Source organism: Monodelphis domestica, chromosome 5 (genome assembly GCF_027887165.1).
Source record: "Monodelphis domestica isolate mMonDom1 chromosome 5, mMonDom1.pri, whole genome shotgun sequence".
In the NCBI taxonomy this organism is placed as follows: Eukaryota; Metazoa; Chordata; class Mammalia; order Didelphimorphia; family Didelphidae; genus Monodelphis; species Monodelphis domestica.
The window spans coordinates 18575463-18592311 of NC_077231.1; the positions used below are offsets into that span (position 1 = coordinate 18575463).

At 34.1% G+C, this 16849-nt stretch overlaps 1 protein-coding gene across 2 annotated transcripts in view; it reads right to left on the bottom strand.

The window, feature by feature from the left end:
* Positions 1–4650: 4650 nt before the first annotated feature.
* MON2 (MON2 homolog, regulator of endosome-to-Golgi trafficking) overlaps positions 4651–16849 on the bottom strand; it is a 170953-nt gene continuing 158754 nt past the window's right edge. For both annotated transcript variants that reach the window (XM_001363454.5, XM_001363373.5), the window contains one exon: positions 4651–9138. In XM_001363454.5, coding sequence (XP_001363491.1) covers positions 8975–9138 — 164 coding nt within the window. In that variant the 3' untranslated portion in view covers positions 4651–8974. The remainder of the gene's footprint in view (positions 9139–16849) is intronic.

Below are 16849 nucleotides of genomic sequence, written 5' to 3' on the forward strand. Positions count from 1 at the left end.
GGCTGAGTATGTATGTATAAAATATACACTAGGAAGACTGAATAAAAAAACTGCCAAATGCTAGTTTCTTTTTCTTTCCCCCTCTTCTTTCTTTCCCCTTACCTTCTGTCTTAGAATCAATAGGCAATGGGAATTAAGTGACTTGTCCAGGATTACACAGCTAGAAAGTGTCCGAGGTCACATTTGGCTCTCAGTCCACGGAATCACCTAGTTGCCTCTGAGTGTTAGGTTTTCCATAAAAATATGTTGCTGTGAAACAGAAGAGGAAAAGCTGAAAACAATAGATTAATGACAGACTACTAAAAATTTTAAGCATGCTTTAAAATCCTTTTAAAAATAAATTTCAAATAGTTTCCTATAAGTGTTGTATTTTTATGTTTGAGGCAACAAGATGTAGTGCAAAGAGCACTGGATTTAGTCAGAATACAAAAGGCCTGGCTCTGACCCTTTCTTTCTCTGGGGTTTTAGGAAAGTAATTTCATCTTTCTTTGCCCTGGTTTCCTCAGCTGTAAAATAAAGGAGTTGAACTTGATGATTTCTAAGGTCCTTTCCAGTTCTAAATCAATCTTAGATTTGGACCTGAGCTTATTAACCATGTCGTGGCTGTCAATTGACTTTTCTAAGCCCATTCCCACATGGGTGTAATAATCTAAAGGCTTAGAAGAAAGTACTCTGTGAAGTGCTGTATAAACTGAACTAATGTAAACTTTTCACTCATCCACACCATAGAGAATTCTTAATTGGTTTGAGGACTCTGAGATAACAGAGAGCCTAAAATGAAAATGGGAAGTAGGCTCAAGAAGAAAGAGAAATCTTTCATAAAACAATTCTGAGGTAGAAAAAAGGGAGCTGTCCACAGATACAGATGTGGACAAGCAGGAACCCCATATGAGATTTGAAAAAGGGATGTAGAGAGGAGGAAAAGTAACCTAGTTTAAATACAAAGGACTTAAACAATCTTTTATAAACAGTATCCGGAACAGGAAAGCAGAGACTGTCCAAGAATTCCTAGAACAAAGGAGTATTTTAAAATCAACTACATTAGGTTAGGATTAGGGGCAGCTAGTGTGCTGAACCTGAAGTCAAGAAAACTCATCTTCTTGAGTTCAAATCTGGCTGCAGACACTGAACCATTTGCCTCAGTTTTTTCATCTGTAAAATGAGCTGGAGAAGGAAATGGCAAATCACTCCAGTATCTTTTCCAAGAAAACTCCAATTGGAGTCACAAAATGTTGGATGGGACTGAAACAAATCAAAGCAACAAAAATGTTATGGTTAAAAGGAAGATCAAAGAAGAGTGAGAATAATTCAAGGTGTAGATGAGATAACAACAGATATTTGAGAAAAGTTAGAACATTTCAGCTCTTCCTGTATCTACCAATGAGACTGAGTTTGGGGAATTTTCTTATTGACTAAAAATGTTTAGCAGAGAAGTGAAATTCAACCTAAGAGAAGAAAGAGGTGGCATGAGAATGTTTAATGATTTCAAATGACCCAAACATAGAAGATAATATCTTCAGGTATAATCAGTAAATAAATAAGAGAGAATGGAAGAAGTGGCATAGGAAGGTCAGGCAATGTCCTAATTTTCTTTTAAGGGAAGAGAGTAGACTTCAAACAATAAGGTGCTAGAGTTATCTTAGATTTCTGGAAAATTCTGAGAACATTATTAAAGGTGATTTCTGAACATTTTGAAGGATCACAAAAAGATAGCATATAGGTTCACCAAAAACAGATTATAACTGCCCAACATCCTTTCCTTTTTGATATTTCATTAAATTGTCAAGAATGTTCCAACATGACAGCAAAGGAAAGTAATGAATGCTGGAGGGGATGTGGCAAAATTGGGACATTAATGCATTGCTGGTAGAGCTGTGAACTGATCCAACCATTCTGGAAGGCAATTTGGAACTATGCCCAAAGGGCACTGAAAGACTGTCTGCCCTTTGATCCAGCCATAGCACTGCTGGGTTTGTACCCCAAAGAGATAATAAGGAAAAAGACTTGTGCAAGAATATTCATGGCTGCACTCTTTGTGGTGGCCAAAAATTGGAAAATGAGGGGATGCCCTTCAATTGGGGAATGGCTGAACAAATTGTGGTATATGTTGGTGATGGAATACTATTGTGCTCAAAGGAATAATAAAGTGGAGGAATTCCATGGAGACTGGAATGACCTCCAGGAAGTGATGCAGAGCGAAAGAAGCAGAACCAGGATAACATTGTACACAGAGACTGATACACTGTGGTACAATAGAATGTAATGGACTTCTCTACTAGTGGCAATGCAATGATCCAGGACAATTCTCAAGGACTATCCACATCCAGACGAAGAACTGTGGGAGTAGAAACACAGAAGAAAAACAACCACTTGATGGCGGTGGGGCTATGACTGGGAAAGTAGACTCTAAAAGATCACCCTAGTGCAAATACTAATAATAAGGAAATAGGTCTTGATCGATGGCACATGTTAAACCCAGTGGAGTTGTGCATCATATACAGGAGGGGGCTGGGGGAAGGGGAGGGAAGGAACATGAGTCTTGTAACCAAGGAAAATTATTCAAAATCATCTAATTAAAAAAAAAAAAAAGAATATGGTCTAAGGTTTCCCTGAACATGGAAATCCCTTTCATTATCCTGGAAGTCAGATGTAGAAAGAAGTAGACTAGATCACAACTGAGTTTGGTGGATTCAGAACTATCAGTATGACTGGACTGAGAGAGTACCCAAATCAATCAGCCTAAACTTGCAGGGAAGTTTAGGAAAGTTTAGGAAAGCAGCATCCCATGGCTTTGTTCTGGGCCTTAAACTATTAAAAAAAGTCCACTGATGACTTGAAGGCACAGATGGCGTATTTAGCACATTTATAGATTACACAAACCTTGGAGTGATAGAATGCTGAATGACAAGAGCTGGTTTCCAAAAACACCTTGACAGGCAAGTGCTATAGGCTGAAAATAACATAATTAAATTTATTAGGGATAAATAGGTCTTATTTGGGCTCAAAAATTTAATTGTTTAAGTATAGGATGGGGAAGTCACAGCTAATTAGTAGTTCATCTGAAAGAGATTTAGGGGTCTGGGCAGAATGAAAGCTTGATCTGAGTCAACAGTGTGTGATAGCAGCTAAAAATCTAATTCATTACCTTAGGCACAGGGTTTGGAACAAGGGAAGTTACTCTACCTTAATCAGACAACATCTCAAATACTCAATGTTTAAATTGCATTTAGGCAGTTAAATATCAAAGGAAGGATTTCAATTTAGATGCTCTGACTCCAAAACCAATGCTCTTTCCAATCTATCAACCACATTGGTTTTGTTCTTTTTCTTACCTTCCATCTTACAATCAATACCATGTATCCAAGGCATGAAAGTGGTAAGGGTTAGGAAAAGGGAATTAAATGACTTGCCTACGGTCACATGGCTAAAAAGTATCTGAGGTCAGATTTGAACCCCTGGCTCTGATTCCACTGAGCTGCCTAGATGTCCTCTGAAGAAGGATTAGACTTATTTTGTGCTGACCCAGAACGTAAAATTAGAATAACAGGAGATTCTTGCTTAGGTACAGGTTAGACTAGATAACTTCTAAGGTACCTTGTAGAGAATTTTGTGATCCTAAGGGAAAATCAATACTGTATAGAAAGCTGAGAGCTTCATAAATAGCCTTAAATTAAGATTGGGATTAAAAGAGAGAAGAGCAAATTCATTCAATTTGGTACTAGGTCTCAGAAACAAATGAAATAATGCAATGGATAGTTTTGGCAATTGACTCTTCTTTAAGGAGGAAGAGATGGTTACAGTTTTTTTGCTCCTACAAACAAGAGACTGTGCCAGGCCACAACATACCTGCAGAAAAGCAGCAGTGGCATTAGTATATGCACTTGTTGCTACTTAAATATATTTAGCTAAGATGCCTTCATTGCAAAATATATTTCTTATGAATTGTAGAAGGGTGAAATCACAAGAACTGAAATAGTGAAGGAGAGAGAAATGAAAAAGGGATAGGGGAATAAGAGGTAAAAGGAAGGAAAGCATGAAGGAAATGGAAGTATAATGAAAGAGAGGATGAAGAAGTTTGGTATGGGAGGGAAAGGAAAGAAGTGGAAATGAGGAAATGTTTCTAATAATAGATAACAAAAAAATCAAACAATAAACGACTAATATAGGTGGTATCAAAAATCACTCCTTATCTAAAAACATGAAACAATCACATTCTGCTCAGTTTTGGAATTATGGACAGAAAATGTATGAGTTGAAAGTTCTAGATTTTATTTACTCCACAATAAAATCACTCTGTCACCATGTTCAAATCACTTCAGATATACTTTGCTTTAAGAAAATGAGATATGCAAATTTTTAAAGTCACATAATTGAGAACATGATATAATGGAAGTATCTGTGGATTTTAAATTAAAGGAGTTGGGTTTGAATCCTTCTTTTGATAATTCTTGTATAACCTTGAACAAGTCATAACTTCTTGGGGCCTTAGTTTCTCACATATAAAATTAGGGAGATGGACTGGATGGCTTTTGATGTTTCTTCTAGATTTATAATCTCATGAAGTGGGAGGAAGGAGGGATGATGACAAATTTTGACTCATTACAAAAGAATTCATCACACATTTTCTTAAAAAAAAACCATTTGCCCTAATATAGTTAAAATATGATTTTATTATTAAAAATTATTTGTTAATTTTCATGAACACATTCATCACACAGAAGTACAACTATACTATTTTACCTTAGTTTTCTAATCTATAAAATCCCTTGACTCTCAAATTGAAAACATAACAATTTCCCTGTCATAAGGAAATGTTTTGAGTCATTTGGATATAGTAATACATTTGTTTGTTCCATCCTATAAAGATACTTCATAATGATGTTAATCCTTATTTCATACAAATAAGTTGCTCTAGTAGTAGACAGTCATAAAACAATATTGTACTTTAATCTTGGTACAACAGTCTTCTTTATATGGCACCACAGCTTCAGTTACAAACATATCCTTCAAAACTTGAGAAATGTGGCTAATTCTATCAGGAGTAGCTGTATAGCTCTCCATAAGGATCCCCAATTCAGTTTTAAGCCTGTACATCAGTCTTGGGTAGATTACTTGATTCACACAATAGACCTCAAACTGCCACTGCTAGCACCCATGTGGGCAGGCTCCCAAAGAAATTTGCATCTGCTGTTAGCAATAGTGATTCCAACTACCAACAGATACAATGGGATCCCTAGGAAAAGTAGAGGGTTAGGGCAGGATTGTGGCCATCATCTGGCTCTACCATATTTGGTTTCAGTTATAACAATAATGATGACTCCTGCCCCTCATTCTATCTCTTGAACAAAGAAAAAAAATCACAACACATCAGTATGACATGTGCTTTTGGAGATTTTTTGATTTTTAAATCACGATGATGAATTACTGCTACCCCATTCATCCACACTCCTTGTCTGGTTCCTCTTGTAAAACATACATACTGGCGGTGTGACCCTGATAAAGTCACTTCAACTCAGTGCTTCAGGCAACTCAGATTAAAAACTGAAGAGAAGGTGCTGCGTTGCACAGGTAGAATAAGTTTCTTTCCTGAGAGTTTCCTGTACCAATGAAATCACAGGTCAATCTTTTAAACTCAGTCCACTTATGGAAGGAAAGCAGAATGACTTAAATGATCCTTCAACAAGACAATCTGTAAATATGTTATTTGATTCCATACAACTCAAAAGCAAGGGATTGATGTTTTACTTTCTTTTTAATTCCTCTCTATTCTTAATTACTCAAAAGTATAAAAATAAATGTTAATAATAAGGGCTTACATATACTAGAATTATTATTTTTTTAAAAGCTAGCAGTGATTTTAAGGAATACTTCAGTGGATTTGTAATCTCACAAATTTCAATACTTATTACTGTGGTGTAGCTCACAACTCACCCATGCTTGTTTCTCTTATCGGGCTCCTGTTCATGCTCAACCATAAATCTTCCACAAAAGGAGCACTCAGTGTGCTGGAAGCCACCTTCTAGGTCTCATAAGATTATGTGAATATCTGCAGCACTCAACCAGTAGATCTGTTAGCCCTAGCTCTTGCTGTAGGACCAAGTTTTTTTAGGTTATACATCTTTGATGATTTTTTTTTTGCCTTTTCTTCTGTACAATTTTTCTCTTCTTTGGACAGCAAGTAGAAGAAATTTTAAGAATCTGAATTAAGACACTTCCTACCTGTGTGATCTTGGACAAGCCACTTAACCCCAAATGCCTAGCCCTCAATACTCTTCTGAAATGGAACTGATATCATGACAGAAGGTAAGGGTTAAAAAAAAAAAGAATCTGAATTAAATGATAGTGTTTTACATTGTCCCTGCTTCCTTTTTTGGCAGCAATGGTAAAGCAGGGAAAAGGAGGGCTTCTGTAATTTGTTTCACCTTTTGTAAGCAATATCAGAAAGAGTGTTTAATAGTTGTTCTGTCATCTATAAGATGGGTAAGAGAATGGTGAATATGTGCTATGTAAGTTTTTTGGTGAAAAAATATCCATCTATTGTCAAAAAGAAAAAAAACTCTAAACACTAATTATGCAGAAAAATTGATAACTGACCATATGAGAGTTCAGAAATTGTGCTTAACACATGAATTACAGAGGTCATTTAGTGATATTCCCCCATAAAAACACAATCATAAATTCAAATTGTTAGAGATCATCTAGCTCAAACTCTCCTCATTTTAAAAATGAATACTCAATAGAAGGGCTATAAAGTGGGAGATTTGGGCATCTTCCTTTTGGAAGCCCCAGCAAAGCAGTTCTCTTTAAGCAAGTTTGTTATTGTTGAAAGAAATTAAAATTCAGGTGTTAATGGCTTAATTTATTAACCCCTCCTGATGTTTTGTGCATTTCAAAAGAGACACTTAGAAAGAGTATTTGGTGATCATTTCATGCACTTTTAAAACTTACAATGTGGTTAACTGGGTTTGTGCAACACGTTCCTACCAAGTTAAGTCTAGCAGAATCCTAATTTAGAAATAAAATTCACATTTTAACTTTTGTTAGGTGATCCATGTGATTCAGTTCATTTTGAAGTTGTTTTTCAAAATGATTTACTTTTAGCATGATGACATCCAAATACCGATTTTGACTATATTTGTACATTTTTTCCAGGAAGCTGCTGAAATATATAAGTTAAGAATTTACATTAACACAATATACTGATTTCCTACTTTTAAATTTGCCATACTTAAAGGCAGAATAAGGTAAGTAAATTCTGCTTAAATGGTTTTTCTTTAACTTTCAAGGAAAAACATCACATCACAGAACTTAAGAAATGTAATCTATTATATAAAGTTAAGATGGAATTTTAAAAGTTCATAAAATAATCATACTAAAACATCTTCTACCTATCCCAACACTATTTTTATGTCCCTAGGTATGGTGTAAGAGAATGACAATGTGAAAATTTTTTAACAAGAGCCCCAAATTTCTATGAAATCCATTACTCAATATTTATAAATTCTACCAGCTTTATGATTTGATTAGATGAATAAAAAATGTATAAAATCTATTAAAATGAAAGAATTTTAGCACATTAATGCCATTTGCGATTCTTACAAATAATCATTGCATTAAACATTATTATCTCTTCCAATCAATGAATATTTGAACTAAGAAACACCACATTACCATAATGCATAAAATAAAAAGTATATTCAGCCAGGACATAAATCAATACTTTTTCTAAAAAAAAAAAGAAACAGTAAAAGTACTTAAGAGTACTTTCCTCAAAACTTAGAACAAAGGAGCATTCTACTCCACAACAGAAAGTTTACTGCACTTCTAAATGCAATGACTATCTCCAAAAATACACTTCTTATTTTATAAGACACATACATTTTCTACTTAAAGTTTAGCACAGAATTAATATCCCCCGTTGAGATGAATCAGTGAAGATAACTGAAATGAATAAAATTTGGTATAATCAAAAGTTCAAAATATTTTAAGATATTTTAAATCAACCTGGTTGGGTTGTAATTCAGACAGTGGGGAGTGAGGGTAAGCATCAGAAGAAATACTATTTAAAATCCAGAGGGAAAATACAAAAATGAATAGATAAAGCAAAATTGGCAAGAGATATTTAAAGAAATGAGGTATGGAGTCATAATGCTACAATATTTCAACATGTTAAATTAAATCACTATTTCAAACACTTCAAAATTTTAAATCAGCAAATCTCTATTTGCCACAGTCTTCCTATGAACTTACTAGTCAGATGCTTCATAACCATTGTAAATACACTCAAAACGAACACAAAGTAAATTGCATGATCATGTGATGAGTATATCTGCTAATCAAAAAAATAAGTAAATATGTAAGCACACAATTTTATATTCATAATAAATACATATCCTCTCAAGCATTTAGCATTATCAATATTTAAAAATTTTAAATAATAAATGCAACTATTTTATACAGAACTGTACCATTTATTGTATACACAAGTATATCATCTCCCTTTGTTTACAAAGGCTGGTTACAGACAATATGGAATGTTACAGTACCATCTTGCATAAAATTTTAGTACAATTTTATTCTTGAAAAAGGGTGCAAAACACCAGCCTAATAAAGGACTGAATTGAAATACTAAAATTACATCATTAACACATACACCACAAACTGTACATAAGCCCACTTTTCAGTCACCACTTCAATATATGGTAGCAGGCACATTAGATTATAAATGATTCCATTTATTCAGTTTAATTTATTAAAGGCTTGCACTGCCACCCATTCTGGAACTCTTTTGAGGTGTAAGCTTGTAGTATACATAAATCACCAAGCTCTTGTTAGTACAATTAAAAGGAAGCCAACAACAGCTGCCAAGTGTTATTTGCAAGACATGTCCTCACAGAAGCAAAAGTGAGTCCTCCTCACTCAGAAGCAAACATTCTTTTTTTGAATTTTTTTTCCTTCAAATACAAATATGCCGTCAAGATTCTCCATTTTGTACCTTGGATGCTGGTGGATGCATGAAGTCCTTAAAGGGAACTAATGCCTCTTTAAGTGCTGAGCAGATTTCTGGAGAGGAGCAGGTTATGCATTCTACTAAAGTTGGGTATAAGGCAATGACTTGTGCCCAGGTATTGCCATCAACTGCAAAGCAAATGACACAAAATTTGTTTAAAAACTGTATCTTTTAATTCAACAAGAATTTATCAACTACATACAAGGGACTGTGGACATAAGATAGAAACAAGACAGCCCCTGCTTAAGTAGCTTACATTCCAAACTGGAAGAGACACTATACAATGGAGTCTGGGGGAGAAAGGGAAGCATCAACAACTGGGAGGTCAGAAAGAAGAATACATAGGTGGGAAATGGAATGTCATACATGGACCATCAAATGAGCCAGTTTAATTGGAAACAGCAGTGGGGGTCAGTCAGTAGGAATGCTGTCCCACAAGCCTGGAAAGATTGGCTTACATCAAATCATGAACAGCTTTAGGAAAGAATTTAAGTTTGTGCTTTTTCCTAAAGTCACTGAAAGTCATTGAAATTAATGATATGACAATAACGGAGCAACAATATGTAAAGCTTCTAATACCAGTAGAGGTGTCACAAAAATTGTCTTAAGATTTGTGCCTCTGAATCTTTTCTTTGATGATACCATACAACTGTGTTTCACAATACTTTCAGCTCTTTCATTTATTACATATTTTATCCTAAAAACACCTCAATGAGGAAAATCTGGAAGACAACACTTGTTATTTTAAAAATGAAAACCCAGAGTTTTGTGATGGTGAAGTGATTTCCTCTAGCAAATAAGGGTCTAGACTCCACTCAGGACTTTATGCTTTTAAATTATTTGCTCTAATTTATTTTTTTGGCATTAGATCATAATTCTAAAGGATTAGATGCATCTTTATTCTTTTTGGTATTATTTGCTACAGTTTCATATTTTTTTAATCTCCCCAATCAGATTATACACCAAGTTAAAAAAAACTTTAAAAACTTACTTTCCATTTAAAAATCATTACTATGTATTGATTCTAAGGCAGAAGAGTAGTAAGGAATGGCAGGGTAAGTGACTCGCTCAAGGTTGCAAAACTAGAAGTATCTGAGGACAAATTTGAACCCAGGACCTTCTTGGCTCTCAATCCACTGAACCACTTAGCTGTACCCTCCTTCTCTATTTCTTATATATGTGATCACAAAGTTAACAGTAAATATTTGATTTAGCAAATGAGACTCACTTATCTCCCAGGTGAAGTTGTTATGAGGTTCAAATGATACAATAATTATAAAGCATTAGCCCAGTATGACAGAATAATACTTATTTCCTTCTCTCTCCCTCCACTGTTAGCTGAGTGCTCTATGCTAAGGTCTGGAACAGTGTGGGGCATAAAATACCTATTGGATGGTTTACAATTGTCCCATTTCACTACAATCTCAAATGTGAACCACCAGACCAGTTTCAGTCAGGCCTGGCCCATAACACCACCAGCCTACTTATTGTTCATTTATAGCTGCTTTAGAAAAGGCCATGAAAAGGTTCTGATGTCTACCAGTAGTGGCTATTGAACCTTTTTTTTTTGGTTGAGATGTAGGAGGATCTCAGGGGAGGAATTTAGACTTTAACTCCCTCCCTGCCAAAAAACCCCAATAAACTATAAAAACATAGAGATCAACAAATATTTCTTTTTTTAAAAAGGGAATTTCATTTTAATCATATCTACATACATTTTAAAAAGTAATATTTACATGAGGAATCTAACTGAAAAGTGTATTTGTTTATTTCTAGATTCATATATAGATTTACTGGCTTTTGTAAAAACTGGATATTTCCCCTCTACTCTCACATATAAACACCCAAAAGTCTGAGGGCTAAGATTGAGAACAACTGCTTGAGTTCTTCAATCTTAAGTACAATTAGATTTTTTTTTCTTGGAGTTGGCAAATTTTGATATGGTTTTTAATTACTCTTTAATTAATTACTTTGCCACTTAAATGAATTCAGCAAATATTTATTAAGAAATTATACTTTGAAAGTTATTGTTCTAGGCACTGAAAATGAAAGAGATACTATATAAATCCTTCTCGGAAAGAATTTCCACTACAAGGAAGAATAATCAAAAGAAACTATTCTTTAAAAAAAAAGACAGGGAGGACATGATTCTGTTCTGAATTGCTGTAAGATTTTCATACAAAGAGACTTCATTTAGTTTATCTCTACCTAGGACCGTATACCTAAGACAAATGTTTTGAGGTAGCCTAGAAGACTTTTATCTCAATATAAATAATTTCCTTAAAGTAGGACTGTCTAAAAAAAATAGATCACCTTACTGGAGTAGAGTTCAGTCAAAATAGGACTGGATTTGATATCTGAGTAATATAGTAATGTCAATAGATTAAAGAAGCAAATCTTATACCTACTATGTGCCAAGCACCATGCTATTCTCTGGGAATACAAATACAAAGAAAGTCCTTCCTTTCAAGGAGCTCAGTTGATTGGAACAGACAAAATAAAAACAAATTTCAACAAACTTTTCTTAAGAGCCTATTGTGACCAACATACTATACTAGGTTTTAATTGTACAAAGACAAAGATGAAAACAGTCCCTGCATCCAAAGGTTTTTGAAGTGGTTTGAAAGCGATTCTTAAGTCAATTTTATCACAGGCAAATGGACAAGCTAATTTTGGGGATAAATAAATATTTTCTAAGTGTCCACTATATGTTCAGTACTATTCTTCTTCAATATGTCAGAAATAAGACCTCAGGAAATTTACCATCTGTTTGGGGAAATAATACAGACAAGCAAGAATATAAGACTAGCTTGGGGCAATGTTAAGATGACAGAGCAGAGAAAGTGCTCAGCAGAACCTCTGAATATTCCCCTCCAAATAAATTTAAAATAAAAATTCCTAGTAATATTTCAAATCCCAGAGCTCCCAGGTCAAAGAGAAAACACTTCAAGTAGCCAGAAAGAAACCACTGAAATATCCTGGAAACAGCCAGAATTACACACAATTTAGCAGATACCAATTAAAATGAGCAGAAGGCTTAGAATATATTCTGGAAAGCACAAGATCTGAGATTACAACCAAGAGTAACATGTCCAGCAAGACTGAGAATAATTCTTTGAGAAAAAATGGATATTTAATGAAATAGAGGACTTTTAAGCATTCTTGACAAAAACAAAACAAAACAAAAAAAAACCAGAGCTGAATGGAAACAATGACTTCTAAATATAAGATTCAAGCAAAGTATGAAAAGATAAATATGAAAGTGAAATCATAAGGGATTCAATACAGATAAACTATTTACCTTTCTACATGGGAAGACAATACATGTAACTTCTAAGAACTTTACCTTTATTAGGACAGCCAGAAAGATTCTACATAGAAAGAAGGTGTGATATTGAGTCCATTAATTTAGATGAAGTAAAAAAAAATGGATAGGCGATAAATAGGCATGCTCTAGAAGAGGGAAGGAAGAGGAAGAAAAGGGAAAATTTTCTCATATTTAAGAGGTATGCAAGAAAGAGCTTTTACAGTGGAGGGGGAAATGGTGTGCGAGTGGCGGGGGAGGGTAATGCTTGAATCTCACTCACATTTAAAATGATTAAAAGAGGGAAAATATATATATATATATATATACATATTCAAATGGTAATAGAACTCTACCTTACCCAACAGGGAAGTAGGAAGGGAAGGAGACAAGAGAAAGGAGCTATAAAAAGGAGATATTAAAGAAGGCAGCAGTCAGAAGCAAAATAGATTTGAGTGGAGGGACAACATCAAAAGAGAGAAGGATAAAAAGAAGAAAACAGGATAGAAGGAAATGCACAGTCAGTAATTATAACAGTGAATGTGAATCTGATGGACTCAACCATAATGCAGAAGCAGATAGCAGAATGGATTGGAAACCAGAATCCAACAATATGTTCTTTACAAGAAACACATCTGAAACAGAGAGACACATACAGAGTTAAAATAAGGGACTAGAGCAAAATGTATTATGCATCAGCTGAAGTAAAAAAGTCAGGGGTAGCAGTCATGATCGCAGACAAAACAAAATAAAAAACACCTAATTAAAAGGGTAAGCAGGGAAATGACATCTTAGCTAAAAGGACCTACAGATTATGAAATAGTATTAATACTAAACAAATATGAGCTAAATGGCATAGCATCCAAATTCTTAAAGGAAAAATTAAATGCACTACAGGAGGAAATAGACAATAAAACTATAGTAATGGGGGACCTCAACCTTCCCCTCTCAGAACTAGATAAATCAAAACCATAAAATAAATAAGAAAGAAGACAAACAGAATCTTAGAAAAGTCAGATATGATAGACCCGTAGAGAAAACTGAATGGGAATAGAAGGGAGTAGACCTTTTTCTTAGCTGTACATGGCACTTCACAAAAAGTGACCATGTATTAGGGTATAAACACTACAATCAAATGTAGAAAAGCAGAAATATTAAATATACCCTTTTCAGATCACAATGAAATAAAAACTACATTTAATAAAGAACCATAGAATCATAGATTAAAAGTTAATTGGAAACTAAACAATCTAATACTAAAAAATGAGTGGTTCAAAGAACAAAGCATAGAAATAATTTCAATTAAGAGAATTGCAACAATGAGACAACATCCCAAAATTTGTGGGAATGCAGCCAAAGCAGTATTTAGGGGAAAATTTGTATCTCTAAATGCATGTACCAATAAAAAGAGAAAGAACTATTGGGCATTCAACTAAAAAATCATGTTGAAAATCTTTGATTAAACACCAATTTAGAAAACCTGAAAATCAAAAGAGAGATTAGTAAAATTGAAAGTAAGAAATCGAAACAACCATTGAACTACATATCAAATCAGGAGTTGGTTTTATAAAAAACAAAACAAAATAACATTTGATTAAAAAAAAAAGAAAATTACCAGTATCAAAAAAGTCATTATTTGGAGTTGTTCTGCCCAATTAAATGTCAGTAAAACCGACAAAAGTAAAAGGATGAATACTGACAAAATACAAAGTAGTAATTATCAAAACAATAACAATAACAATGGTTAGGAAACACTGGTGGATCAGTGGATTAGATTAGGCATACAACAGACAGCAAATGACTATTGTAATTGAGTGTTTTGCAAATCCAAAGATCCAAGCTTTTAGGCTAAGGACTCTATATTTGACTAAAATTGCTGGGAGAAGTAGAATTAGTTTAGAAAGAAACTAGTCCCAGACTAATATCTCACCACTCTATACATATCTGTTTACCATGATAAGGTCGAAATGGATAAATGATTTAAACATAAAGAGAGCTATCATAAACAAAATTTGATAAGCACTGAAAAAAGTACCTGACATCTATGGAATGGGTAAGAGGTTATAACCAAACAAGAAAAACAGTTCAGGATATAAAATGGTTAATTCTGATTACATGAAATTAAAAAGGTTTTGCACAAATAAAACTAATGCAGTCAAAATTGTAGGCAAAACAGAAAGCTGGAGAAAAGTTCTTACATAAAGTTTCTCCGAGATAAAAGCCTCATTTTCTCAAATATATAGGGAACTGACCTAAATTAAAAAAAATAAGAGCTGTTGCCTAGTTGATAAATGGTCAAGGGATATCAATAGGAAGTTTTCAGAAGAAGAAATCGAAGTAATCAATAGTCACCTAAAAAAAATGCTCTGAATCACTACTAATTAGAGAAATCTAAGTTAAAACAATTCTAAGATACCACCTCACAACTATCAGGTTGGCTAACATGACAGAAAAGGAAAAATCACAAAGGTTACAGGGGATGTGGAAAAATGGGAACATTAATGCATTGGTGGAGTTGTGAACTAGTCCAACCATTCTGGAGAATAATTTGGAACTATGCCCAAAAGACTATAAAGGGCTATCAAACTGTGTTTACTCTTTGAGCCAGCAATATCACTACTAAGTCTGTATCACAAAGGAATAAAAAAAAGAAAAGGATCTATTTGTACAAAAATATTTATAGCAAATCTTTTGTGATGGCAAAGAATTGGGAATAGAGGGGCTGGTCATCAACTGGGGTAGTGATGAAAAATTTGTAGTATATGATTGTGATGGAATATTAATTACTGTTCTACAACAAATGATGAACAAGATGATTTCAGAAAAAACTTGAGAATATTATAGCCTTATATGAACTCATGCAAAGTGAAGTACACAGAAGAACCAGAATATTGCACATAGTAACACCAACATTGTAAGGATGATCAAATGTAAAAGACTTTATTTACTCTGATCAAGACAACGAGTGAAGACAATTCCAAAGGTCCCAACATAAAAAAAATGCTATCCACCTCCACAGACAGAACTGATGAAGTCTGAATACAGACAGATGCATAGTTTTTTAAAACTCTCCTTATTTTTACTTTTTAAATTTTCTTTGTGTTTTCTTTTGTAACATGGCTAATATAGAAATGGTTTGTATAATATAACATGTATGATTAATATCAGATTACTCACCTTAAGGAAATAAGAGTGGGAGGGAGAGAATCTTGAACTCAAAAAAGATTCTTAAAAAATGCTTACATATAATTGGGAAATATTTAATGAAATAATAAAAAAAAAGAATGATAAGCACGACTACTTGGGGATTCCTCGAATTATAATTTAGTGTTCTTCAGGAAAAAGAATAGTGGGGAAAACCACTTAAGGTCTTTAAAATCACAGAAGGTAAATGAATAGAACTCTAAAATCTTTTATTTTGTGACATATACAACATATACTTTGGTACTGATTTTGAACTCAAAATTTTAAAATAAATTCTTTTCAGATAATTTTTTAGGTTCTAACTGCTTCACAATGTAATAATAATGTTCCTTTCCTAAGATGAATACTTTATCCATTTATATTTTACCATGTAGGCATATGAACCATAATATGCAATTTCATACCTTTTAAATTCCAAATAAAAATTTTCTTTGCACTTGGGGTGTACTATCTATCTAGATAAAAGTGCTTGGGGGTGGTGGTGATGATACAGGGGACAGCTAATCTGGCTCAATAGCCAGGCCCCAGAGACAGGAAGGAGGTCCTGGATTTCAGATACTTCCTAGTTGTGTGACCCTGGGCAAGTAATTTAACTCCCATTGCCTAACCTTTACTGCTCTTTTGCCTTGATACTAAAAAACAGTATTGATTTTAAGATGGAAGGTAAGGGTTTAAAAAACAAAAAACCTTGGTTTTTGCCTGTAGACTGAAATATAGCAACTAGATTTTTGAAAGTTCTTTCTACCTATATATTTTTTAGAATTAAAAAGTGGCCAGCAAGTTCAGTGTATGCCTGAAAAAAGAATCTCTTCCAAAAACATAATTTATAAGGAAAATTAATATTGTGTTAGATTATTTAAGAACTACTATTTCTCTATGAATCCATCCATTTCCTCAGACTCACTTCTCAAAGTCAGGTAGTTTCTGAAGGGTGTAATAACTGAATAAGACAATCATTCTCAAATCTCTAGAAATCTGTTCCTTAAACCAGCCTGGAAGCCAGATTGAGCTAAGCCCAGGGGATGCTGGTTGGGTTCTTGCTTCTCCTAATCAAAGTTTGGGATGACAAGTTCTAAAAAAAAAATGACTGAAAAGGGCTTCTTTTTTTCTGGACAAGTGCTGGAGGCAGCAGGGCCACATGGGGGAGCTAGCATTTCTCAGGTGCCAGAGAGGGAAGTGATGAGCCACATCTGAAAGCCAGACAACTTTGCCTGGCTGCAGATTGATTTTGAGAATTAGTCTTGCCCCCTAATGATAAAGTAAAAGGGAGGAGCTGAGAACTATTAACCTATCTTTTCACTAAAGTTTCTAGTCAGGATTGCCTTACATTT